Consider the following 27931-nt stretch of genomic DNA (forward strand, 5'->3'; position numbering starts at 1 on the left):
TATCGTCCCCATACAGTCTTCAGGATACAGTCTTCGTCACTCCGCAGTTGTCGTACAGTTATCAAGTCAACGTCGTCCATTGGGTATTCGTTAGACAGTCGTTATCATGCGTCCGTTTTGATACCAACGTCATCATGGCTTCATGGTCCTATCATCATCGTCACTCGAGAATTGTCATCCAACTATCGTAATGCCATCGCCGTCATAGCATTCCGCTCATACAGGTCTCGTGGTACAGTCGTCATCACGTGATTGTCGTGACACAGTCCTCACACCGTTTTCACGCCATAATCTTCTTGTATTTGTTGAAAAAGCCGCATAGCGGCGAAGAATGTGGACATAGGAAAAGAACAGTCAGAACAAGCGCTAAATTCACGCCGAAATTTATTTTGAAACAGCGAAAAGAGGAAAACCACCGTTAGTTCCGCGCACATGGGCGCGCACTTGCGCAGCCTCTTGAAATTCATCCGAGTATACACCAAATTTTTGCAGTAGGTCATGTTCACTATCTAGCACGCCAACCAACGGTTGGCGGACCCACGTGTCACCTTTTTTTCTAATAAGAGGGCTTCGATATCCTCACGTGTTAGCTTGTTGCCGCTCCAGAAGACAACCGCGGCATCCAAAATAAACGGTTCGCAGCTGCATTCATAGTAATGTAGTGCAAGGTTAGGATATGCTGTACCCCTCAGCGAGCTATGGTGCTTTCTGAGCCGAGTGTTTAAAGATTCGACTGAAAGAGGTATATTTATTTCTGTATGTGCATAGAAGCCTATATCTAAGTCGTTGGACTCAGATGGAAGCTAGTAGAGGAACAGCGTAAATAGAAGAAAACCGAAAGATTCCAGCGATTGGCTGCATGCCAAGATCATAAGCTATGTGTTGCTCACTAAAGCATTTCTGCGAAGATTCAGTCTGAATTAGTCGCAGCTGTGGCCTCCTAGTAGCGAAGGGGATGCTTATGCTGTAAGCAAAAGCGTTGCATGTGCACACGGCTGAATGAATACAGTCACGTTTTAGTGACGGCCGCGCACCACAGTGGATTGATGGCGAATCTGAAACTAAAGTGGGCGTGTTAGTGCTCCCCTTTAAAAACGCTTCTCTGATGCAGCAAACAAAACACCAAAGCTAAAAATACACACAATAAAAGAAATAGACAACCCATGCAAGAGCTCATGCTTTCAGAGTTCGCTAACGCGCGTGGAGCGGCTCATGACGTACTACATGGACGTCTTCAGGCCGTGCGCGTCACCGCTGTGATTGCACAATACGTCGGAGCATCTCGTATGGTCCATAGTATCTCCTCAACGGGCTTCAGAGGTCGAAACTCAAGCAGGATCACGGGGCTGGTATTCCACACGGCGTCGTCGAAGATTGTAGTGTTGGCTGCACATCCTTTGCTGGTTCCTGATTCGCAGTGAGGCGAATTGTTGAAATTCTTCGGCCCACCAAATACAAGAGGTGACACCCACTATGTCTTCGTCCCTGATGTTCGGCAGCATGTCTTCAATCGTGATACTCTTGTAAACAAGCCTGAAAGGCGTATCTGAGTTGTTTCTTGCACTCTCGTGTTGTAGGCAAATGTTATGTGTGAAATAATCACATCACTTGTGCTCACCCTCGATATACATTGATAACATGTAGCTCACTGTCTTGTTTAGCCATTTCATAAGACCATTCGTGTACGCGCGGTAGGTGCTTTTCCTCCGGTCACTTCTCTGGCTGTAGTGCGGGATCGCTTGCGTTATCTCCACTGTAAACGCCGTTCCTCTGTTAGTGATGAGGATTTGCGCTGCGTCACGTCTCAGCGAGATGTTGACAAGAAATTTTGGCACTTTTACCACACTAACCTTGGGGAAGGCTTTTGCTTCAGCGCAAGTGAGTAAAAAGATCGTTGGCCACGACAACCTACGTGTTCCGGGTTGTCGACGTCGGAAAGGTAAACCACAGGTCCATCTGAATCTGGCGGAATTGGTCGGCAAGAGAATGAATGAAATGTAACAATACCGTGGCCTTGTGTGTGGTTTTCTGCATCGCTGAATGTCTCGGCACATCTAGCCATATTGCGCAATGTGTGTGGTTAGACGAGGCCAGTAGTACTTCTCTCGTATCATCGTGAGCCTACGGGACAACCAGATGTGACCTGCAGTTGGATCATCATGCAGAACATCTCGAACTTTTTTCGGCGGTGCAGAGGGCACGACGAAATGGTAGTTGGCTAGGACTGGTGATAAATTATTCTGATGAGGACCCTCTTTTCCAGAAAAAACTAAGACGATCCCCCCCCCCCCCTAAATACCCGCGGGACAAAGTCGGCCTTGCCTGCAATGTAGTCGACAAGGCTCCCTAGTTCCATGTGGTCTCAGCGCTGGTCAGCGAAGTAGTCTTTGCTTAGTGTGCCCAGAAACGTGTCACCGTCCTATTTCTCTTGAGGAGACGGGTCAATATGAATGCGATAGAGCGCGTCCCACACATAGGAGTGTTTCCTTCCGGACATATTACTCACGGTAACGTAAATACCTTGCAATCTGAGGCTAACCGTGCAAGGTAGCCTGAGGAGCCCTTTGGGTTTGTCAGCCAACCCGGCGCGTGGCGCTCGCTTACGACGTTGAAGGATCTGCCTTGTAGGTAAGGGTTCAGTTATGCCGTGGCCGAAACAATCGCTAGACACTCCCTTCCCTGCATAGAATATTTGACTTCCGCTTTCGATGCATACCGATTAGCGTAATTTCTGACCATTTCTACGCTGCATGCGCCGCTCTGGACTTCGGTGTCCGCATATTCGTCGAAGTGTGTAAGTACCGGCGGCGACCGCAGGCATCGTTTGAGCCAGGCACGTACGCAGGATTTTTTTTCGAGGGGGGCCCAACCCAAGGTAACTTCTATGCAAATGAGGGGGGGGGGGGTACTTTACTAGTACAAATGTGAATAACGTCCACCATTCACCTTAAAAACTCCTAAACCCACAAAAAAGAAATGAAATAAGGTGTATCTTATAGGTACGCTTTGTGCGACACGCCTCTCCTTTACTTGGCAAACAAGGAACTACGTCAAATGGACTTGCGCAGGAAAGAAGCGCAGGACGAACACTGCCAAAGACAAGTAAACAAGCCAAAGGGTAAAATTAAGATTACTTTAGTAGAACACAACTTAAAGAAACAGCAGTTGGCAACCAAGGCACACAAACTGCGGGCGGTTGTGTTACTTCGTCAGCCAGTCACAGAAGCAAACAAAATCATTGTCATGCGGCCTTTTCAAGATGTAGCCGTACTTGATACCTCCGGAGCGTCGGCTGTTCTTGAAGTCTTTTCATCGGCGGAAGCAATGAGGTGTGCAACAGACATGGACAAAGTGTATGGAGTCTGAGCATTTCACTCTTCAAAAGTCTGCGGTGCCGTTCATTCCATTGCTGAACCCGCTTTACTCATGAAACTTCACTGCCAACTAAAGCGAAACTTGACAATAAAATGTGGTAGCAAAGTAAGCATTTTATTTCAGTTCAATAAAGAATTAGGGTTTGGCCATTCCACTGTAATAGGCGAGGCAAAATGTATAAAATTACGCGCTAATAATTTTATTTTTGTGCTTACCGCCTTATTTGGGTAACAGAAAAAGTTTGAAGTACGAATTATTTGCAGCCTCCCGGAGGAACAGTGGCGGGCGGTTATGAGGGCGTGGGCGGGGCTTCACTGCATACTTAATTTGTATCCGACTATAGTAGTGTTTTTTTTTAATTAGCTCTGGAAGAACTATAGAGAAATATATATTTGAGGAACCGTCACAGTTCTTTTGGATCCCTCGTTTATGCTCTACCAAGTGCAGCAAACGACAAATAACTATTGTTATTTGGGAAGTTACGTAACGATGCGTGGCTGTCAGTCCAGTACAACCTCGTAGGGCGCAGGACGCTGTGATTCTAGACGTACTACGCCCACCGCGGAAGCTTAGCAAGACACTTACATAAGCACAACAGAGAAATGGTTACGTCAGGCGGCTCGACTGATAGCTGTAGAAGCGTCATTCAAAACACACCGAATCCTTCTCCACTTCCGGCGACGTTTTTTCTACTTCCTCTTTAAATAAAAAGATGTTGACCTATAAATATTTTCATAAACAACGGTTCAATTTGCTAACTTTCACTTTTTCTTCCTGTTTGGCTGTTGCATCGGTTGCCGACAACGGATTCCTTAGTAGATCGCTTCATTTCTCAACACCTTGCGACATCGTTTCCAGTTGGCAATTTTGCACGAAAAGTGCTCTACAATTAGACAAAAACCAGAAGAGGTAACGGATGACATTCATGTTGCTTATGGATTTAACGGTTATTGCAGGGTTTCATGATGGACGTTGTTCCGCATTATTTCATTTTTTCACCTTATCTAACCCATATCGCGGGTATATGGTTCCGAGAATCTGTCAGTGTCGCGGCGAGCCGTTACTCGAGAAAATAATGAAGCAAAAGAAAAAATTAAACGCAATTGACGTTTTCTCTGGCCGCAACTCGTTCCACGTGCATACAGACCAGCTGACCCCGAACCGAATACCTTTCTTGGTCCCTGGATCAGTCTAAACGAAGAAGGTTGCACTAACAAAGCAACAGCGAAGCGCGTGACCATCTAAAAGATGGCGACAACTGAATGCATCTCGAGTTAATCGCGTGGGAACCGAATCGATGAGGAAACTGGCCTTCACACCCCGAAAGATGCCGATAACTACAGCCATCCAAAAGCAGTGAAAAAGGCAACAAAATGTTGACCGCCGAATAGCTGTCAAGTTTCAACATTGAATAGACGGCGCAATAGGGATGTGTGTGAGAAGTGGGGGCGTGGGCGGGGAGGGGGGGTTATGCGTCTTAATTTCGGGGCTGGAGGGGAGGCCCCCCCCCCCGGGCGCCCCCTCCGGGCCCCCCCTTGGGTACGTGCCTGGTTTGAGCTCTGGAAGCGCTTCTATCTCCAGCACTTCCCACTTGAACTGCACGTCTGACTTCGTGAGCTTAGGCTGCGTTATGCCTGAGGAATGTTTGACAAAGCGCCACTAGTAGGCGCACCTACCAAGCAATGTCTATACTGCCTTCTTTGTCTGTATGTCGAGGAAACTGGGCGATGTCAAATGTCTTGCGTGGATTAGGAACTGCAAATGTCCCGATGCAGCGGCCTCAGAACAAGAGCTTTTCGTACGCAAAGTGGCCCTTGACCGCTTCGATAACTTCATCGTTTCCACTACACTTCCAGTTTACCTCACGTGATCATCTGAACTTGCGGGAGAGACGTCCAATTAGATGAGATATCTAATATTTCAGGCCTGCGAGCACCGCATTCATCGCGCGCTCGAATAATGCAGGTGCCAAGCAAAGGCCGAACAAGTGAACCCTAAATTCGAAGACGTCATATAGTGCAATAAAGGTGATCTTTTGTCGTTCCCTGTAGTCACAACGATCCATCGAAAAATATATATTTTCCAATGCAGAATAAGTTCAACGCATCATCTATTTGTTGTAGGCGAAATGCTTCCATTTTGATGATTTTGTCCTGGAGGCGATAATCAACCGAAATACGCAAGATTCTATCCTTCTTTTTTACTAAGACAACTGGAGGTGACTACGGGCTTTTTGACGCTTAGGTGACTACGTCACAGAAAATTTAGTCAACTTGTTGCTTTACAGCTTCTGGCTCTCAAGTTGGAATTCGGAAAGGGCTTGGCCAGAGTGGTCGAACACATTGATCAGTGGAGGTCGGATGCCTAGCAATTGGGGTTTGTCGGATCCTTGATGACTCAGAAAAGCACTCTGTGTACGTTGTAGAGGGCTTCAAAGTTTTTCCTGCTGACACGCACAACTGATATAGAAGTTCGTTCGGGAACTCTAGCTAACGGGCTAGAGGCGGTGGAATCCGCAAGAACAAACGTATTCCTGGCTTCCACAATTTCTTCTATGTATGAGACTTCGGTAATCGTCTTTATGTGTTTATGTTCTTGGCTGAAATTTGTCAACATTACCCGAGTCATTTCTTTATTAAACTGAACACTTTCTTTTGCAACACCGACTTCACGGTAGAGCAGCAGCTGTTGGTCGCTTTCAACGATGCCTTTCATTTCTGCGGCTGCTTCTGGGCCGATAGAAATTATTCTCGCGCGAGGTCGAAGACTCACTCGATCTTCAAGTACTCGCAAGACACGGTGATTCAGTCCTCTCCGGCGGAACCGGCTGGTCTGTAGACAGCCCTAATGATTTGGTTTTGAGGATGATGAATGCACCGTGTTAACTTCGAAGTCCGTGTTGAAAATTAAGCATTGTGAATAATGGTGATTCTTGCCGTGCAGATTCAAGTCGGGGGCACTAGTTGTCCTCCAGCTGTCAAAGTATCTTGCCATGCTTTTCTTTCTTCTACTGGGCGGCGAAGGGGCTACTAATGACGGTGTAGTCGGCTCCTGTATTCACAAAAGCGGCGACTCTTTGGCCGTAGTAAGCAAGTCGAGGCCCGTGGTTCTTTGCCTTGCATCGCAGTTAGATCACAGTGTTAGATTACGGCTGAGTCGCGTCGTGCTGGTGATGTTATGTCGTGTCGTCATGTCTGCTTTAGTTGGCGTTCTTTTGATTTGGAGGCTTTGTCTGAATGTCAGCGGGTCATTGTTACGTCCTTGTGCTGGATCTTGAAGCGTCGTCGACGGCAGCACAGGATTTTCACCTATTCCACAAATAGCAAACACACCTCCATCGGCTGCTGCATTCAGCTTCCTGGATATGGGCTGAAAGGGGCCAGAGGACCTATAACGTAAAATTATTTAAATATGTTTTTATTCCAGTCTCCTGACGTCAAACTTACGTAACAGCCGACGCAAGCGTCGGGTGGCGATCCGCAGGCTTGTCTGAAGAGACCAATCAAACGCTCTCCTCGTTTATAGGGGGTCACTTTTGTTTGCTTTAAAAACGAACAACAGTGCCGGTGCTGAGTGGCTTGTCTTACCTGATTGACTGACAAGAAGCGAGGAGAATGCTCAACTGGAGAGGGTTTTGATGTGGCCGAGCCAGCGCACTGAAAATAGATAATGGATGAAGAGGGCGATGTCGGCGTCTGTGATTGGTTCGCTTTCCCTTACTTCGCTTGCAATGACTGGTCGAAAATCGCGGCAGCATGTAACGGAACTTAAGAATGAGGCTTAAACGGATCCTCGTCAAGGATGAGTTGGCAGAACGTGGTCGCAAACGTGCCGAAAGTGCTACAAGACGAGGCCACACAGAAAGCTTTATTATACGCAATTACACCCATGCTCTCCGGCAGGTGCGAGTAGCCAGTGCCTGAGAGATCGGTGGCATCCATCTTTTATTCCTTTTGGAACGGGGCAGCCTGTGGTTATTGAGAAAAAGAAACTGTTTTGTTCGCATATTAATGCATCTTTAACGCGTGTACACGTCACTCTGACGCGGTGAGTTTTCGCGGTTTTGTGATGTTTCCTGAGAGGCAGGTGAAATAGGTGCAACTCCAAGACTTTTGACCAATAGCCGTGGTCTAATGGCGAAAAGGCGTCGAATCAGAAATAACTATATTTCTTTTGTTCGGTCCAATCATGCATAATCAGTGTGTAACGTCATATCAGATGGGGAGCTATCGCGGTTTTTGTGACGTCGCGTTACAGACAGGCGACGTATAGGGGTGATCCAAAAAAGTTTTTGATCAATCGCGGAGGATTGGTTGCCGCATTGGAATAGAAAATTTTGGAATAGCTTTACGTTATAGCGCCCCAGGGCGCTGCGGCGAGAAGTAGCGGCCTAGCGACGGCGAAAGGGATAGCCGTCGAGGTCCCCACTGAATGTCGAGTGCGTAGTCGGCGATGTCATGAGGTCGTTCGCCTTGCTGACGACGCGAAGCGTTGCCGGCGAACGCTCGTAGTCCCATTTCTCGGCATGGACAATTACGGTATATAGGCGTGCCTCGCTTCTCCGTAGTGATGGCAGAACAGCGGTGGTATAGAGCGCGTCATATGCCTGTCCTCCGTGGGAAGTTGCACTTGCGGATGGTTGCGCGTGCTGATGGTGGCGATGATGACACACGACGTGATTGCGCCTGACGCAGCTGCCAATGGAGAAAGTAATGGCTAGCGGCAGCGGCATTGCTCCCTGCTGAGGCTCCGGCTGGCGGCTGCAGTTCTGGTACTCCAGGAAACTGCTCGATATTTCGGCGCGCGATTTCAGAAATCGATACAACCATGGGCCTGCGACCCTTTTGCAGTTCTTCACGTACGACAGTCTTGATCGCGACTCGTAGCCTGTCGCAGCCAAGTTATTGGACCTCGTGTTTCAGTGTAATAACCTAGCGATCATATTGCCTAGCGCGCATTACCAGCTTCTTTTCCATGGCCATGGCTTCCGTTGAAAATTACGTGACGGTCTTTGCTAGATTGCGAATTAGTCCGGCGAAGAAGTCTTGCTTTACAACCCTTGTCTCGAAACTAGATTTCTCTTCTTCTTGCTTACCGGGGTCAGCATGACGAAACTGGCTGGTCACCTCTTCAGCGAAGATAGCATATTTTTCATTGCGTAGCTGCGTTCTACGTCATAGCAGGACTTCAGCTCTCTATCTCCGTATGACACTCGTAAAACTCTCTAGAAAGCTGCTGCGAGACAGCTCCAATGTCGTTAAGCTCGACTCTCGATTCTTTAGCCAAGTCTGAGCAGTATGTTACAAAGACTAATATACATGGTGCAACTTGTAGCAGTTGCACTTGGTAATTGCCGCGACCTTTTCGTAAGAGTCCAACCAGGTTTCCGGGTTCTCAGTCGATAATCAGCGGACAGTCAGTTACTCCCAAGGCGGGTTACAACATTGCAGGATAGGTGACGCTAGGGTTGTCATTGTGGCCATTGACTTAGCCCTGACTTTCCTTATCTTCTCAGGTAGAAATCGTAACCGCGGCAACAATCCTTGCAACCTGTAGCTTGCTCGTTCACGGCCTGAACTTTCCAGGGCTCCACGGCCTGCAGGGGGTCAGTGGTACACAATGAAGTACCTTCACCAGAAGTTTCGTAGTGGGGCTGAAGAACCACACTGCCCATTGCGGCGAGTCAGAAACAATCTATTGGCCGCACTTGGGCCCCGCAAAACAAGTACCCCGATGGTTGAGCTTACTGGCTGCAATCATTGAAATGTGATCTGAGGGTCGAGCAAGTTGGCTATTTATACATGTTTGGTCGAATTACTGGTGCTCGCGTGACTTCCATAATGCACAACGCTATTGGCATAGCGCATGCAATGTGATTACACCAGGTACATCGACAACGCACAGTCTTGGTCGAAAAACTCGAACCCGCTGTGGACGGCCGCGGAGCGGCTGCGCTCCGCTATCGCGGCGCTGCCGCCACTGCCGCTGCTCGCTCGCGCCGAGAATAAATAGGGCGAGGGAAGCATGCCCCTTTCTCTCAGACATCCTTTCATAACTAAGTGCCGCGTTCGTTCTGCAACCTGCGAGGTCTTCTTGCGGCCGCCGTGGTACGGTGCTTGGTGCGAGTAAATGCGCTCGCCTGGGCAAAACATCCCGGCTTCCATGCAGCGCATTATACTATAAAAATTGACCTAATAATCAAAATTACCTCTTAAAATTTTATCCTACACATTCAAAGGCGAGAGCCGTCACATTATGCTTTTAGATAAGCATTTTGAATGTGTTTGCGAGTGTTATGAAAACAAGAGATAACATATCAACTGATATCTCTCAGTGCTGTCTAGCATTGTTTCAGGTTTTATTGTAATATGCGGGAAATTCAATCATCGTTCGTTTAGAAAAGACCAGAAGCAGTAATTTCGAATACAAGGGCTCTCTTCGGAAAGAGCCTGTGACCATCGTCACTATATTTCAAATACGTTGACCGCACTTCACCACTAAGGAACAACCACACGAGTGCGTTTGGACTTGAAGTTCGTTAATTAAACCCATAGTGAAATTATGAAACCTTTTCGGGACTAGAAGACGTTTGCCTTGTCTGAGTAGCCGAGTGAGTTAGACCTATTCCCTCGGCATTTTGGAAAGTGCACACTACCTCGCCTTTCTTTATATCTTCGCGCACAATCCCTCATTGTCGTTAGGGTTCACTTTCATGCACACATGAGGCCAGTGTAGGTTCATCCCGTTTGCATTGGGCATCACGCGTTTGAATCGCGTTAAGTAAACAAGGGCCACAAGATTATAGGATTCTCACGTAGTGACGGCGTCACACCGGCGGTGCTGTCGCTGTCACGGGTGCACTGGAAGTATTTTTGATATAGTTTACTGAGGTATCGTTCGTCTCTACGAGAAAGGGCTTCACGGGCAGTGTTAAAAAAATGGTTATACGTAGTGTCCTTTCAACCACACACCTTGGCTAGTTTACAATCAAACATATGGGCAAGCTGTAATTGTACGAGGCAACCACACACCAAGCCACACTCAATGCCTTGAAGGCATGCTCCCTCTGTGATTTCGTCGAGGGATGCAGGTGCCATCCTGAAGCCTATGCTTTCTTAAGTTGCTACTTTTGACTTTTATGATTACAAGTACGAGATGCCATTGTGGCACATTACTTAATATTTCATCAACTGCTGAAGTCAGAGCTTAGCTACGATCCTCGCAATGTGCCCGCGTTCGAGCATGCGCGGGACTATTCATAGCGTTGTTCCTTTAATTTGGTCCCGAAAAATATTAACTGATGATTACGATACTCGGAATTGCGAAATTTGAGCGTATCGCGTTTGACAGCGATCACCAGATACCCTCGCCCGCTCATCCAGCATATACGCTGCAAACGGCATGCTAGCCGTTCGGGTGGCTTCCGCTTCGCCGCCATCGCGTTCGCACCGCGCTCGCCGCACTAGTTTTTCACGAGCGCTGTTATCAAACGACGCTTGAGAGTAAAAGACATGCTTCCCTCGCCCTCTTTATCCTCGACGCAAGCGAGCGGCGGCGCGCGCCGACGTTGGAAGCGCCACGATAGTGGAGCCCAGCTGCTCCCCGGCCGTTCACAGCGGGTTCAAGTTTTTTGACGAAGACTCTACATAACAGGCATAACGGACGACAATAATCGATCATGCTCTGATACATGCAGGCGTGCCTTGTGGCGAATGATTATTTGAACAGTTGTTAGAAGGTGAAGGAGCGGTCGCCACAAAAGCAATGTACGCATAAACAATGCACGTGCGTCAATGCACAGCCACTGTGTGGTGCCGCGGCAGCGTCCAACAACGTTCAGCAGCCTGCTGCTAGCTACCTTTTACCCGTTCCTTTCTTCAAGTATTTCAATGTTGTCGCGCAAAACGAGAACGCAAATGCTAGGTGAAGGCAGGCCCGCGCGTTGCACGCGCGCGACAGCATCGTCCTCCGAATGGGTTCCAAGCAGTAGCGCTACTGAATGGCTGAACTGGTGACCACGAAAACGCCACAAGGCCGTGCGTTGCTGTTGGCTTCTGCCGCAAGCAAGCAGCCGCGTTAAGTTGCTTGCGATGGCATTGCGCGTCCGCTCGTGGTTAAAACGGCAATAAAAAACAATAGTAATGACAGCGAAAACTGAAGCACGACACGTACCATTGAAATCAAATGCGTAGGTAATGCGGTTGGAGAACATGGCTCGGTTGCTGCCGACCAGTCCGTATCCGTCTATTCTGTCCGTGTTCGAGCTGAATGCCTCGTCTGATTCAGAGGCGGTACAGCCTATGAAGACTCCCACATTTCGACCCCGCAGTGTCTTGGGATCATAGCCTGCGTCCACGATGGCCTCGTACGAGGTCTCCAACAGGAGTCTAACTTGAGGGTCCATCAGGTGCGCCTGTTTCGGGTTGACACCGAACAGCTGGGCGTCGAACCGGGTCAGGTCTCGGATGGTGCCCATTCTTGGCGGCAATGCCAGAAATCCTTGAAATATAAACAGAATGGGAAGATTAGATGGGAATACTGCTGCTAATGTATGTAAGGTATTGCTATCCCACTTTTAGCTGCTGCCATGTCCATTTATTCAGAGCAAATGGTGCACAGGCCATATTGCGACAACGCTGGAGTTGTCAGGTATTTCTTTTTGCGGGCGATTTCACGTTATAACATGTATTTGTGGACCTTTACGTCAGAAAAAATTTGGGATAACTGTGATTTCTCGCTCCGCCACCAAGTGCGTCGTGATGTTTATCAACAACCCACCTTCGACTCGCTGACCGGAAATTCATGTTTTGACGTAAGCAGCAATACAAGTCACTGCCTTAGCCTATCAGGCTATTATATAAAAATAATCAGCCACAGAGCAAAAACAAAGAAGCTGGAGATGATCACAGAGCTGGTCGGCGTCCGTTCGAGCAGGCAGTTTTCACTGTCTATAGAAGCTAACCTGTAAATTGGTTTGCAAAATATTTTTTGGAGAATGCATTCCAGAGACGAGCTCTGTGAGCAGTAGTGGCTGTGCCTTCTAAGGGACTGAACCTGAGTCCATGCAATAGATATAGCCGCTGTTTTTGTGCCTGTGCTTACGTTGGGCACTCAGAGTTCATGGGTGTCAAAGTGAGCATCAAAACATGTTTCTAAAAAGTGCAGACAGAGTCTAAGGGATCCACTGCCAAGTTTCCGAGTGCAGAATACGCAGCTCTTCCCACCGCACTCCACAAAAAGTGTTTACCTGATTCAGTTGCATCGAGCGTATTGGCAGACAAATAGAAGAGATGTCGTAAGGTACTGCTAAACTTAGGGGAATGAAGTTGCTAAAGCTCATCGTTGCTTAATTTTTCAATGTTTTGCTACACCAAAACCTTTAAAGAATACATTACACAGTTGAATTTGTCCCTTGCATACTTTCGCGAAAACCAAGTAGCAAGGCCAGTCGTGTTGCACCTCACTTTGCGTAGCCTTAGTAAAGATATTTTTTCTGAGTGCCTAAGCGGTAAAAGCATTCTAAATCAAACTGTGGGGTTTACCTTCCACATACTTCAAACTGAAGTATGTTGTAAAAATTCCAGTCCGCCACAAAGTGGCTTTGTGCAGCTGTTCCCAGATGCGTGACAACTTTTTCCTTCTATAATTTATTTGTTTAAACGTCACGCTGAACCACATCGCCTCACCGTGTTCATGTAGCTATAAAAAAGGAAAAATTAGTGTCAGGACTTATTATCTTGTCACGATAAATTGTGCAGTTCTCGGACGTGGAACGGTTAGAGTACGACTTCAAGAACGTCAAAATGTCTAGGTCATCTGTCATAAAGCATAATTGAATCCGGCAAGTTCGTAAATGGATTTTTCTGCGTGACGCTTGCTTTGTAACAGCACATCTAAACTCGCAAAGAAGCAATGAGCAACGTGACCACTTTCCGTCAGATCTGCGCTGCTGCACTCAGATAAAAAAAAAATCCTTCATGTGGCAGGTCAATATAGCAATTGCGCATGAAAAAAAAAAAACGAAGAGAAAGTAGACTTCATACAACGTACATTCGTAGGTGCGTAGAGCATCACAGCCTCGTACGGCTGACCATCTTAACAGTATTCTGCAAGCACAACGGAGCAGTTAACCTGCATATTTTGAGCATCGGCTAAAACATTGTTCGTTCCTACACAAACCAAGGAGAACTGTCAGGCACTCGGTAGTAAACATTGGCTACTAGCAGTAGCTTTAGCGGATAACACGCGGGCTACGCAGATTCAAAGGCTCAAGTTAATATATATATATATATATATATATATATATATATATATATATATATATATATATATATATATATATATATATATATATATATATATGGTGTCCCGACTATCAGGCAGTCGGCGGCAAGCGCTCGGCACACGCTTACGCTTGTCTTTGCTGCAGGTGAAGTGTAGTATTCCGTTTTTCTTTTTCTCAATACTTCATGCTTGCCGCCGACTGCTGCCTTTTTGATTTGTGTGATGACAATGGAACCGAATTGTGGTAAATCTAAGAAAGTGTTGCCGATTGAGGGCAAATTTCTAACCTGCGATGAATGCCAACATGGTTTTCACTTTGGGAAAAAATGTGCTGGCGTCGCTGAGAGCACCATGTCGAGTAAAGGAGTTGATAAGCGACACAGTTGGCGATGCCGAGCTTGTCTAGCGGACAACCAGGCATCGACAGAAGACGAATCAGTGCCTGTTTCGGCATCAGTATCTTAGTTAGCAGCAACGATAGAAGCCTTACTTCCGTTGAAAGACGTCATCAACTCCCTTGCCCTAAAGGTAAACGAGCTTCTTGCTGGCTCCTGCTGGCTCCTGCTGGCTCCTGCTGGATCACCGCCCCCTGGCCTTTCACCAGATCACCTGTCCGACCGGACCCACTGGGCCCTTCCTGCCGGACTGCTCAGCCGCTGCCATGGCGACACTTTTACCCTCTACTCTCATATCTCCTTTGCTCCCACTATCCCCCCCACCCCTGTTGACGCTAAGCCGTGCTCCCGCAAGGGCTGCAGAAAACAGCGTCAACCTTTCCTTATCCCTTCAAAAACCACTTCTTTCTCTGAGAACTACGGTGGATGCGCTTCACAAATCGGTCCAGAACGTCGAATCTTCCGTTTGTTTCCTGTCGGAAAGGTATGAAGAAGTGCGTGCTTCGGACGCAAAGCGCCAGGTCACCATTGAAAAACTGGAGACAGGATTAGCAACACTGCGCTCTGCTGTCTCTAAATAGTCAGAAGAAATTGTACAACTGTGAAAGGAAGCGAACGAGCTTAAGCAGTCCAGCAGGCTGCCAAATTCACGGTTTACCGCAGAAACCGAGGGAGGAACGTTTTTCGCTAATCGGTGACTTGGCGCAAAAGGTGGAAGTGCCTTTGATGATTCTGATGTGGAAGCCATCCATTGAATGCCAGCGAAGCGTGAAGGGGCGCCTCTCGTGCTGATTAGTTTTGTGAATTACGAAATTACGTGCGAAATTACGGTCTCTCGGTGAAAGCAAAGACATGCCTCCCATGTTTTTCTGCGACAATCTAACGGGCTTCAACAAACAACTGCTTTGGACTGCGCGACAAGAGGGAAAAGAAATGGAGTGCAAATTTGCGTGCACATGGTCAAGAAATGGAAAAAATTTTGTCAGGAGATCAGAAGGCGCACCTCTAATACGCATCAATGGTTTTGTCGACCCTGATAGGCTTGTTCGGCAATGAACACTGCCTTTCACGAATGCAACAATTTAGCTGCTTCTGCAGCTTATTGCTTCAAGGGTTTTCGAGCGTTTTCGGCTGTACGCATGAACATTAGTAGCATTCGTCGTCACTCGCACGAGGTTCTTGCTCTTTTCCATAACACTGATCACATATTAGATGCGAGCATCCTGACGGAAATCAACATCCATACCTATTTGGTTGCCGTATTTTCGTGTAAGCAATATTCCAGCTATTCTTTCGTATGCAGATAGGGAGAGGAGGTCGCGTCATCGTGTTTTTGCATGAAAGGTTAAAAGTTTTATCTTTTGCCACAATATTAATCTCTGCCGAGTGTGTTGCACTGAAAATTTCAGTGCCTGATACCGATATCAGCCTTAATCTCTTTTTACAGGTCTCCCTCAGAAAATTCAAATTTATTTTTAACAGAATTATACCCGTGTCACACGGGCAACTCGGATCTCTTTCAAACTTCCTTCCCTTAAAGGACCGCGAGGGAGTTCCACCTCAAAGGAGTTAGCTCCGTGTCACACGGCCTATAAGCGAGCTTTTGAAAGCTGCCGCTGGGGGCATATTAGGCGCTGCTCACCTCGTACGCATAAAGCCCCTTGATAACGTACGCATAGGGTGCCTCGATGCCAGCGCCGCCGTTCGAGGCACCCTACGTACGCAGTCATGAAAGAAACACGTTATATATTGCTAAAAAGTTGCCGCTTCGGTCCTCGTCGTTCATGGAATAGGCGGCCGGCTGCGCTCCTCTTGGGAAAGACGTGAATCACTCGTTGTTTTGGCCAACGCGATCGCACGTCACGCGCATGCGGAATGAGTGATTCACGGAAGAGTGATTCACGAACGACGTGGACCGAAGCGCAAACTTTTTAGCAATATATAACGTGTTTCTTTCATGACAATGGCGCAGTCAGGGCAAACGCAGCAGCCATTCCGAGAACGCCCGGTTCGAGAGCCGAATGTAGCTGCTCAACTCAAATATATTTGTCACTGCTCAAATACTATATTATATGCAACAAAAACAGTTATAATTGCTGGTAAAAGTGAAATTAATAAAAATGAAGGTGATTTCTTGACTCGAAATTCAAGCACGCTGGGAACAAGAGTACACCCTTCAGTCTGCAAGGGAGATCTTCCATCTCCTTTCGCTAGGAACTTCCTTAAACCTCCTTTGCTAAAGGACTGCCGTGTGACACGGCGCGCATCTCCCTCGAGATAAAGACGTCCTTGGTTGAAGGGAGTTAAAAGGACTTTAGCCGTGTCCGTGTGAAAGGGGTACTAAACGATCTTCTTCACTGCTTATCCCCAACTAGTCTACTTTGTCTGATTGGGGACATTAATATTGACACCCTATCGCATTCTAAGCCAGTGGTTTGCCAGTGCCTTAACACTCTATCAAAATGGGGAGTCAGTCCAACCATTAATGCCTACACGCGAGAGAAATATATTGGAAGCAAAATGGTGTCATATTGCCTTGGCCATGTGTATGTAAGAGCCCCATTGGCTAGCACTGTTTCAGCGGTAATCAAGTGCGAACTTGCCGATCATTATATTGTAGGCTGTCATGTTACGTTTCAAGTTCCCTTTAGATCCCGCCCTAGCCTTCATCGCCTAAACATCGCTAAATTTGACAATCTTCTGGCCAATTATGATAGGACCAAATTTTTACGTAATGTCACGACTTCCACAGCTTACACGCGTTTTGTTGATGCAATCCGTTCTTTAAAAATTACCGCCCAGAAAGCAATCACCGTGAAAAAACTCAACCTCAAATTTCCATGACTAACGTGTGAGATACTTAGGGCTATTAAAGAAAAAGATGCCCTTTGGGCACGTTATAAGCATTCCCCAAACAGTACACACCTTATAGATCTGTACAGATCGTTCCGCAGCAGGGTAAACGCCATGATTTGGTCAGCAAGGCGTCAGTATTATACTAATACTTTTTATGAAAGCAAGCACTCCCCCAGAAAGATATGGAGCTTGATCTTGGATTGTAGCGCGAAGTGACACGGACAGCGACTATGAGCAGACAGGACTAAATTTTTATTGAAACTAACACCACATAAATATATATATATATATATATATATATATATATATATATATATATATATATATATATATATATATATATATATATATATATATTGTTACGTCCAAGTGCGTAAAAGGGACGCGGAGATCAAGAAGAGAAGGGAAGAGAAAAACCAAGACTGTGCAGCGGCCATTCCTGTTGTTCGTAGCCTGCCGTTGCGGCTCTCGCACGCCTTAATAAACCCCTTTTCTCCGTGCTTGTAACAAATACCTCTCCTCGTAGACAAAGCCCACACGGCGAGTCAACTAGCACGTCGTGGCGTGCATCATTTCAACAGTGCGTCATGCGCGACTTGTGTCCTAGCAGAACGTCTACCAGTGTTCGTGAGGCGCGCGAGAGTATAGTTCACTTCGCTGACTTTGTCGATGACAATATACGGTCCATCGCAGTTTGCCAAAAGCTTTTGGCAAAAACCGCGCTTCCTTGTGGGAGTCCAAAGCCAAACGAGATCACCAGGGTGATATGCAACAGGTCGATGTCGTGCGTCGTAGCGGGCTTTGGAGTTTTCTTGTGATGCCAAAGTCGGCAGACGCGCAAGTGTCCGAGCCTCTTCAGCGAGGCATAGCGTATCGGCCACCGTAGGATTGTCGTGGTGGTAAAAAAGGGAGGACAAGCTCTTCCACGATATCCGCCGTGAATTGACGTCCCCGGTCGCTTATGATAACACCAGGCGGTCCATGTCATAAAACAATAGCATGAAGTAAGAAGAGCGACACTTCGGTGGCAGTGGCTGATGGTATAGCCGCCGTCTCGCAATAGCGTGTGAAATAGTCGGCGCAGACAATTATCCAACGGTTCCCCTTAGATGACTTTGGAAAAGGGCCTAACAGATCAATTCCAAATTGCCGAAAGGGTGAGCTGGGAGGCGGCACAGGTTGAAGGAGACAAGATGGGGCAGTGGTTGGGCGTTTCCGACGTTTCCGACGTATGCAGCTGGCGACATACAGCTCAACCGAATGTCGCATCCGGGGCCAGTAAAAGCGTTCTTGAATGCGATAAAGGGTGCGCACAGTGCCTAAGTGACCGGAGGTAAGGTCATCGTGCATATCCTGAAGGATTGCTGGCCGGAGACGCTCCGGCACCACTAGAAGGAAACGTGCACCCTTGCTTAAGTAGTTCCTTTAGTACAGGAGCCCGTCACGTAGACAATAGCTGCTTGTTGCACTTGAATGGACAGAAATGAAGAGTGGCTCCAATTTGGTGTCTGTCCTTTGTTCTGCTTTGAACGCATCGATATCTGGAAAAGCGGATGTCACAGAAGCGACGAGATCATCAAAATCGTCTGCGTCGCAGTCCGTCGTCGTAAGCGGCATACGGGAAAGGCAGTCTGCTTCAGCATGTTTTCGGCCACTCTTGTAGGAAACAGTGAAGTTATATTCCTGCAACCTCAAAGCCCAGCGCACAAGGCGACCACAAGGGTCGCGAAGGTTCAGGAGCCAGCACAGGGAATGGTGGTCTGTGACGACTAGGAATGGGCGTCCGTACAAGTACGAGCGAAATCGCTGAACATCAAAGATTACAGCGACGCATTCTTGCTCTGTCACCGTGTAATTTCGTTCAGGTTTGCTTAATGAGCGGCTTGCATAAGCAATCACGTGCTGACGGTCGTCATAACGTTGGACCAAGACGGCACCCAGACCGACGCCACTAGCATCTGTGTGGATTTCTGTCGGCGCAGTAGGATTGAAGTGGCGAAGGATAGGCCGGGAGGTCAGCAGGAACTTCAACTGACGAAATGCAGACTCGCACTCGGGTGTCCACTCAAAGCGTGCGCCTTTGTGTAGCAGATTTGTCAGAGGATACGCGACGTCAGCAAAACCAGGAATAAATCGGCGAAAGTAAGAGCAACGACCCAGAAAACTACGAAATTGCTTCACTGACTGCGGTGCACTGAATGCCTCAACAGCTGCCGTCTTGAGGGGATCAGGCCGGATACCGTCTTTGTCAACAAGATGACCCAGCACAAGGGTTTAACGGTCACCAAAGTTACATTTCTTGGAGTTCAGAACCAGGCCAGCGTTTTTGATGCAGTCGAGGACAATATCCAGGCGCGTATTGTGCGCAGTGAATGTGCGCCCGAATATAACAACGTCGTCAAGATAGCACATACAGATGTCCCATTTTAACCCACGCAGAATGGTGTCCATGAACCTTTCAAAGGGTGCTGGAGCGTCGCACAACCCCAATGGCATCACACTGAATTCGAATAATCCATCCGGGGTTATGAAGGCTGTTTCCTCCTTGTCTGCCGGGTGTATCGGGATTTGCCAATATCCTGAGCGCAGGTCCACTGAAGAAAAATAAGAGGCCGAAGGAAGGCAATCGATTGCATCATCAATCCGGGGCAGCGGGTAGACATCCTTCTTAGTCACGGCGTTTAATCTTCGATAATCGACGCAAAATCTCCAGTTACCGTCTTTCTTTCTGACGAGTATGACCGGAGCTGCCCAAGGACTCGACGACTCTTGTATTATCCAATTTTTCATTATGTCACTCACTTGTTCCCCGATTATCTTGCGCTCGTTAGGCGACGCGCGATAAGGCTTTTGCCTGATCGGGCGCGCAGATCCCGTATCGATAGTATGGCGCGTTCGTTACTCGGGAATCGATAACGCTTTGTCCGACTGCGCAAAGTCAAAAACTGACAGATGCTTAGAAAGCATATCCACCAAAGTATGGCACTCCCTTGTGCTGAGCGACTTGTTTATCATCGACAGAAGCTTTTTGTCTGAGACGTGGAGAAGGTCAGCAGGTTCACAAGACGGGTCAGCTGTTAGTACGGCTACGGACGAAGACGTGTATTCTGTGAAGTAGGCGACTTTCAAGCCGTCTGGAAGCAGGACGGCTTCTGCCGAGCAGTTGGCCGTCCACAAGCCAGCACGCCCGTTGCCGGTGGATACCACACAATGAGGGACAAAAGCATTCTTCTTCACACAATTTAGATGCATTGGCTCTACGGAGGCATCGAAACTGTGTGGAACTTCACCGCGACATACAACCGGCACGCAAACAGAGGTGGACGCAGGCACAACAGTATCTGCAGACACACAAAGTTCACCTTGACTGCAAGTCTCCTCTAAGAGCCCGGACGAAACATGGCCATCGACGCAAACTTCCCCCGTGCGACAATCAACGGTCTCACCACACTGCCGCAAAAAGTCGATGCCCAAAATCACTTCGTGCGTCGATCGGGGAATAACTACAAACTCCGTGGCGAAAACTCCACCAGCCAAGGATACTTCTGCAGTGCACACAGAAACAGGACGCAACGACTCGCCGCTCACACCACAAGACGTTGCAGCCTGGTCCCACGGAACTACAACTTTGCGCCCTAACCGACATTTAAAACCAAGACTCATTACGGATACAGTTGCTCGGGTATCCACTAAAGCCATTGTAGGAACACCATCAACAAGTGCATGCACTTTGTTCTTAATCATAGCAACTGCAGGGGGCATTTCTGTCGATAGCACGTGTCGAGCGACCTCACCCCCATCAGCCGCGCTAGCTAGTTTTTCGGTTGTGAAGGCGAGGAGGAGCGGCGCACTGGCGATGGAGATCGACGTAAACGCGGTACACGAGAAGTTGGCGGTGGCGTCAAACTCCTCTCAGATGCCGGCGAGCGGTTCCGAAAGCTTCTCTGCCAGTAATCGCTGCCGGGAGGGACGCCAGCTGACCAAGAGGTGGTGTACGGCTGTTGAGTTGTCCTCATAGGAGGTGTGGCCCTTGTTGAAGACCCCGATCGACCATTCCACGTTGTTGGGCGACGATTGCAAAACCTCGCTATGTGGCCTGCGACACCGCATTGGAAACACACCGGCAGAGGCCTCAAATTTCGATGTTCTTCCACGTAGTCACGCATGTTGCTGTCAACTGCATAGCCAGCAGGTGGGTCACATTCATGGCTAGGCACCAGCTGCCGGGAGGCGTGCGTGCGGCGAGGGCGTTGGTCGTAGCTATGATCTTGATAGCTTATGGTCCCTCTCATTTGTGCGATAGACCTATACTCGACGGTCGCTGAGTGAACCGTGGGTTGCCATGCGGTCTAAACGGCCGTGTTTCTGATCTCGTGTGGTAAGTACGCACCAGTGATGCCGGGTGTGCAACGTTACATCTCTTCCTGATGGAGCAACTCTACGCGAACAATCTGCCGTATTGTAGATGAAACGTCAACACACGAGCTCGGGTCTACACTTGCCACCGTTGTGACATTAGCCAAGAGACCAAACTTCGGTATTATCCGTCGCATCTTCGGCGTCCCAAAGGTCCGGCACTGGCGAATGACGTCAGACACGGAATCCAAGCTTTCCTTGCCGATCAAAAAATTGTAGACGTATTCGACTATTCCTTTACAAATGTCCAACTTTGTCATCTTCAGACATTTGAGAGTTGACTATTTTACACAGTTTCTGCACTTCTTCGATACAAATCGTACAGGTCTCGCCGGGAATCTGAGCTCTTTGTGAAAGCGTCTGCTCAGCGGGTCTCTTTTTTGCGTTAGAGTCTCCAAAACATGGTCTGAGCTCCTGGACGGAAAGCTCCCATGAAGTGAGCGTGTCTTCGTGATTCTCATACCAGACGAGCGCTGCGTCGGTAAGGGAAAACACAACATTGGACAACTGTGCGGTCGAGTTCCAACCGTTAGTCCGGCTCACCCTTCGGTAGTTCGTGAGCCACTCGTCAACATCTTCTCCGGCTTTTCCTTCAAAAGTGAGTGGCACGCGGTAGTATTGCCACGGAACACCAGGTGCTGGCCTTGAAGCCGCGTCAGATCCTTCGGGAATCTGGCAGGCGTATTCAGGCATGTCAGGTGAGGGTGGCGAAAGTCCGGCAAGTCGACGGCTTCGACGAAGTTGTAGCAGCGTAGACTCCGTGGTTACGAGGTGTCCCCCGCACCGTCCACCAATTTCTTACATGCACGGGGAAAAGGGGTTGCGAGAGCAGAAACGGCAGGCTCCGAACAACAGGAATGGCCACTGCACAGTCTTCGTTTTTCTCTTCCCTTCTCTTGTTGATCCCCGCGTCCCTTTTACGCGCTTGGACGTAACAATATATATATATATATATATATATATATATATATATATATATATATATATATATATATATATATATATATATATATATATATATATATATATATATATATATATATATATATATATATATATAATAACGGGGTATTACTCAAGTTCGCGCGTGCGCACCTGACCCTTCTCTGGATCGCGCAGCGCCGGCGGAGCGGTAGTCGCTCGCTAGCACTTTCACAGGAGCCCTAACAGTCAGAGCTGTGACCTCTAACCCGCGGTTCGCAGTGAGTTGCGACCACGGCGGGTTCAGGCCAGGGGGGACAGGGTGAGTCTCGACCTAAGGTGTTTATTCACCTTAGAGTACAAGTACCAATTGACAACAACAGCATACACTAATAGAAAACAAAACCACAGCGGCGGAGCGTTCCGCACGTCTGGGGCGAAATAAACCGCACAATGTGGGAACCACAAATGAGGCAGTTAAGAGTTCAGCGCACCCAGAGTGGATCCGCGCTCGGGCCCTGGGGTGGTCAGTCGCTCACAACGGCCGAGCGCAGCAGTGGGACGGCGTGCGGCGGTCTCAGCGGCTGAATTGAGATGCGGCCAGTCGCAAGCTCCTCAGTAGAAAGACAAAGATGCATCGGGGGAATAGCGCTTCTCCCCGAGCGGCGGAGAGGGAGTCTCCCCTGTTCCAAAAAAGGGAAAGGAGGGAAGGGGGTGCCTTGGGCTCAGGTGTCGCGGCCGGGCGCGAAGAGCAGCGGGAGCGGCGAAGGTGCCCTCTCCACGCTACCCTCTGCGAGCGAGCACGTGATAATCCCGTGCCGCGTGGCCGCTCCGGAGATATCGAGATGCGCGTGCGATCCCACATCCCCCGCTCCTTCAAATAAACCTTTAGCCGCTCCGAGTCACTTTGCGTCTCGGCGACGTCACCTGCCTACTCGGACGTGCCGGGTCCGTGGTGGCGAAAGGGTCCCTGGATTTCTCTTGGCTGTTTCGATTATGCTGGCGTGATTCCCGAACCAGCCTCGAGATGGCGCAGGACAGCTGCCTTTTGGTGTTCCCGGAGGTCGTTGCCCTCTGGTATTGGCGAACGCGTTTCTTCCTGTTCGTCCCGACACAGCTCTCTGTCGTTGCGCACCCTCGCGGGTGTCGGCACGCAAGATCGGCAAAGGCGCACCAACCCACCCCTGATGATGGCTTGCACCTCGCTGCAGAGCAGGGGTCCACTCTGTCCTTGCGGGCGAAGTCTTTCACTCGGCCTTGAGGCTGGATGCTTGGTTGCGGGGCTCGCAACCCGGTCGCGGAGCGGTGCGGTGCGGTTCGGCGAATTCTGCGCCACAGCGACCATGTCGGATCGCAAGTCGCTCGCCGCGCTTCTCGCCTCGTTGTTGGCTGCCGGAGGATTGTGTTTTCTCGCCGCCTGTTGTGTGAACTGCGCTGCATACTGCTTGCGGCCTGCTCGCTCGTGCCCTCAGCGGAGACGGTCTTTTCTTCTTGCTTGTTGTTGCACGGCTGCCAACGGGCGGTCTGCTGCCGCGACAATTCTGTTAGCCCCTGTCGCTTCTTCCAAAGAGAAAGCGCGCGCTCGCTCTGGAAGTCTGCATGCTAGACATCGGAGGAGCGTTCCGCCCGATATCGCGCACAACAATATAGCCTCCGTGAACCGGACAGAGTTAGTTCTGCCGAGATCGCAAGAGAGAGCAAAACAACTTTATTAATAATATTTGAATGGCGAGAGCAGTGCGGGAAGAACCCTCAGTCCAGAGTTCCTAAGATGATTCCGGCGATATTTCGAGCCCGTTGTATCACAGCTCGGAGGACCTCGGGAGGTCCTTCGCGGAGGGCATCGTCCCACTGCTCTTTGTTGCGTAGGGGGTAAAAAAGAGTTGGCAAGGGAGGAAAGAAGTTTTCAGTGCACTCAATCGTGACGTGGAAGATTGTGGGCGAGCTGCCACAGCCAGGGCAACGATCTGCATAACAGTATGGGTAGAATTTATTGAGAGACAAGATTTGGAAAAGTTGTGGTTTGTAACTGGCGTAATGCCACTGCTTCCTCCCGCGAGAAGGACGGCGGTATAATGACGGAGTATGTCTTTGTAACGGCGCAAGGAATCCCCCCACTCTGAACTAGTCACCTCACCACGCCGAGTCGCCCGGAGGGAAATTTCTCGGGCAACCGCATGTGCGCGTTCGTTACCCGGCAGCGAGGTATGACCAGGGGTCCAGAGTAAGTGGATGCGGGGAGGTGTGGTTGGTGTATTTTGCGGGATCTGTTTCAGAATTTGGTGCGCCGCTCTCGGGATGCCATGTCCTGATAGGAACGCCCGGCATGCCTGTTGCGAGTCCGTCAATATATACACTTCCTCAGGAACACGGATGGCGTATCGAATTGCAAGAGCAACACCGAGAATTTCTCCGTAAGCGGCATTTGTTCCGCGCATTGCAGCAGAGTCTCTCAGGGATTCGGTGCCATCCAAAACTACCGAGGTCCTCTTGAGTGCGTGATGTGTCCGTGTATAAAGTATGTGTTTCCGGGATGTTTGCAAGCATGCGGCCAATGTATCGTACACGGGCTTTGCGCCGCCCTTTGTCATGCTCGGGTTGCATATTACGTGGCAATGGATGAATACTTAATGCTTGGCGCATCGCTGACGACAAGATCGTTGGACGGGCTTCAGACTCAAGGGGTGGGACAGAGTATCCTAGCCGTGTGAGAAGATGGCGGCCAGTAGGAGTGAGTAGGAGGCGCTGGCGATGGCTGACCCAATGTGCCTCTAGCAGCTCCACTAGTGTGTTATGTGTCCCTAAGTTAAGGAGACGGTGTGTGTAAGTATAGTTCGGGAGGCCATGGGCCAGCTTCGTCGCTTTGCGAAGCATTGCGTCTATGCGAAGTTGTTGCGCTTGGGTCAACCGCTGAAATGGGAGATGGTATGTAAGGCAGCTGATCACGCATGCCTCCACCAAGCGCAGCAGGTCCTCTTCTCGAAGGCCCGAGCGCCTGTTGGAGACCCTCCGGATCATGGCCAGAATTTGCTCAATCTGGTCTGGATAGGAGGGAAACAGTGTAGTTTGACCTGCCATCCGCTTGGACGTGTAGGCCGAGGATACGAGCACGATTAACCTGTGGTATCGGTGCGCCATCCACGTGCACAGTGATTGGTGGAGTAAAGGAACGGCTCCGGGGGCGAATGATTATGAGCTCCGATTTTTCCTGAGCACATCTTAAGCCGCATTTTCTCGCATACTCGGAAACTGTATCGACTGCTTGCTGCAGTCGGTCCTGGATGGCTCCGTCGGAACCCCGTGTCGACCAGATAGTAATGTCGTCCGCATAAATAGCGTGGGCGACATCAGGGATCTGGTCGAGTAGTCGGGGGAGCCCTGCGAGCGCGATATTGAATAAAGTAGGGGAAAGAACTGAGCCCTGGGGTGTCCCACGTCCTACAAGGGGAATCGTACCGGATCAATGCGGTCCCATTCTTACGGTGGCTGTGCGATCTCGAAGAAATGCGCGGATATAGTTGTACATACGAATTCCACAGTGTGAATGTGCAACATTGCGAAGGATGAGGTCATGTTCAACATTATCGAATGCCCCTTCTAGGTCTAAGGCGATGAGTGCTCTCGTTTGGGCGGACGACGGAGGTCCTATGACTTCCTCCCGCAAATGTAAAAGCACATGTTTGGCAGATAGATGAGCCCGATAACCGAATTGAGAGTTAGAAAATAATGATTTTTCTTCGAGGAAGGGCTGCAGACGCCGCAATAGTACATGCTCCATGAGCTTACCAATGCAGGATGTTAGGGAGATGGGTCGTAAGTTTTCAACCTTAACAGGCTTGCCCGGTTTCGGGATCAGTGTGATGTCGGCGTGTCGCCATGCTTGGGGAAGCATGCCCTTGCGCCAGCAATCATTGAAGATATGGGTGAGGTGGTTAATATCCGCGTCACTGAGGTTACGAAGGGTGGCGAACCGGATGTGGTCGGCTCCCCGTGCCCTGTTGCGGCGTAGGTCTTGTAGGACCACCCGCACCTCGTCAGATGTGATGTCTGCATCGAGCAATTCGTTCGCCTCGCCTACATAAGGATAGTCAGGGTACTGCGGCGGCGGGCCTGTGGGTATGAAATGCTTCTCTAGCTCTCTGAGTGTCGAGACATCGTCCCTGTACCCGTGCATTAGGATGTGCAGCTGTTGAAATGTTTTTCCCTTTGTTGTGGTGGGATCTGTGAGTGAGCGAAGAATCGACCACGTTTTTGCTGTGCTCAATGTGCCTGAGAGGCGATCGCAAAATCCTCACCAGTTATTCCTCGTAAGTGACTCTGCATACTCCAGGGATTCCCGTGTAATTTGATCTATTTGTTTCCTAAGTTTGCGGTTGAGGCATTGTCGTTTCCATCGTCGTGTCAATCCTCTGCGGGCGTTCCAAAGCTGAAGTAAATGCGGGTCTATGTCTGGTGTCTCGGTTGTGTTGCGCAGTGCGCTCGTGGTGGCCTCTAGATCTTCTGCGAGAGAGTCAAGCCAGCGTCCGTACCCTTGGCGCTCAGATGGGTCCTGGCGACGTTCCCTGAATTTCGCCCAATCCGTTATACGCACATTTCGCTCGGGCCTGCGCGCACCCCGTAGTGACAAGGTGGTCGCCACAATGTAGTGGTCACTACCAAGGTGCTCCTCTAAAGGCCCGTGCGCAACGACTGGGCCAGTATTGCGCACGAAGGTAAGGTCAGGGCAGGTGCCACGAGATACGCTGTTGCCCATCCGAGTGGGGTGCTCTGGGTCGGTAACGAGTGTGTATCTCATGTTACAGATGGCATTCCATAAGCGGGTCCCTTTAGCCTGCGATTTAACGTAACCCCATGCAGTATGCGGAGCGTTAAAGTCGCCGGCCACCACACAAACCCGTCCAAACCTACCAAATTCTGTTAGTAGGTGCTGAAAACAGTGCGTTCGCGAACGGGGGGAACTGTATGCACCGAGTATAAACAGACTCTCGCTGCGTTTACCTTGCGTAATTATTTCCAATATGTGGTGAGGAATGTCAATGTTAGTGGTATGCATGCGACATGTAACATGTTTCGAAACTAAGGCTCCCACAAGAGGAGAGACACCCGAGAGCGTGTTGTAGCCGGATAAAGAAGGAGTGCCATTGACTTCCTGTAAGAGGATGACATCGGGAGAGTTCGTGGATGTGGCGATATACTGCTGTAGGGAACCTCGTTTTCGGCGGAATCCCCTACAATTCCACTGCCACACCACTAGTTGCTCCGCGTTACGCGGCGCCATCGTCATCGCGAGAGAAAGCAGGCGGTCGTGCATAGGGATACGGGCGCCGGGTGCCCACATTTGAAGGTTGCGGCAGAGAGCCTTGGTCGGAAAGCGCGCTTTCGTTGTTACCGCTAAGCTCAGGAACTTGCACGCGCGCGAAAGTGCACTCTATACATGATTTCACCTGCTCCGTAATCCCTATTTGAAGGGCCTCCATATGGCGTTCTATCCTGCCCAGAGCCGCCTGCATACTAGTGCTCATGTCTGCCACCAGAGCGTCCATTTGTTTTTGCAGGCGCTCACAGCGCGCCTCCATGTCACGACGTAGGCGGGCTATTTCTATTAGAGGATCGGGATTTGGTAATGAATTAGTAATAGGGGAAGGGGTAGGGAGAGATTTACAGGGCGGAGCGAGCAGTGGGGG

At 49.3% G+C, this 27931-nt stretch overlaps 1 protein-coding gene across 1 annotated transcript in view; it reads right to left on the bottom strand.

Moving 5' to 3' along the window:
• LOC142576598 (fatty acid synthase-like) overlaps nucleotides 1-27931 on the bottom strand; it is a 417693-nt gene that overhangs the window by 377029 nt on the left and 12733 nt on the right. The window contains exon 3 of the mRNA XM_075686791.1: nucleotides 11548-11874. Within this exon, the coding sequence (XP_075542906.1) occupies nucleotides 11548-11874 (327 nt within the window). The remainder of the gene's footprint in view (nucleotides 1-11547; nucleotides 11875-27931) is intronic.

The sequence above is a fragment of the Dermacentor variabilis genome, chromosome 3 (assembly GCF_050947875.1).
Source record: "Dermacentor variabilis isolate Ectoservices chromosome 3, ASM5094787v1, whole genome shotgun sequence".
NCBI lineage: Eukaryota > Metazoa > Arthropoda > Arachnida > Ixodida > Ixodidae > Dermacentor > Dermacentor variabilis.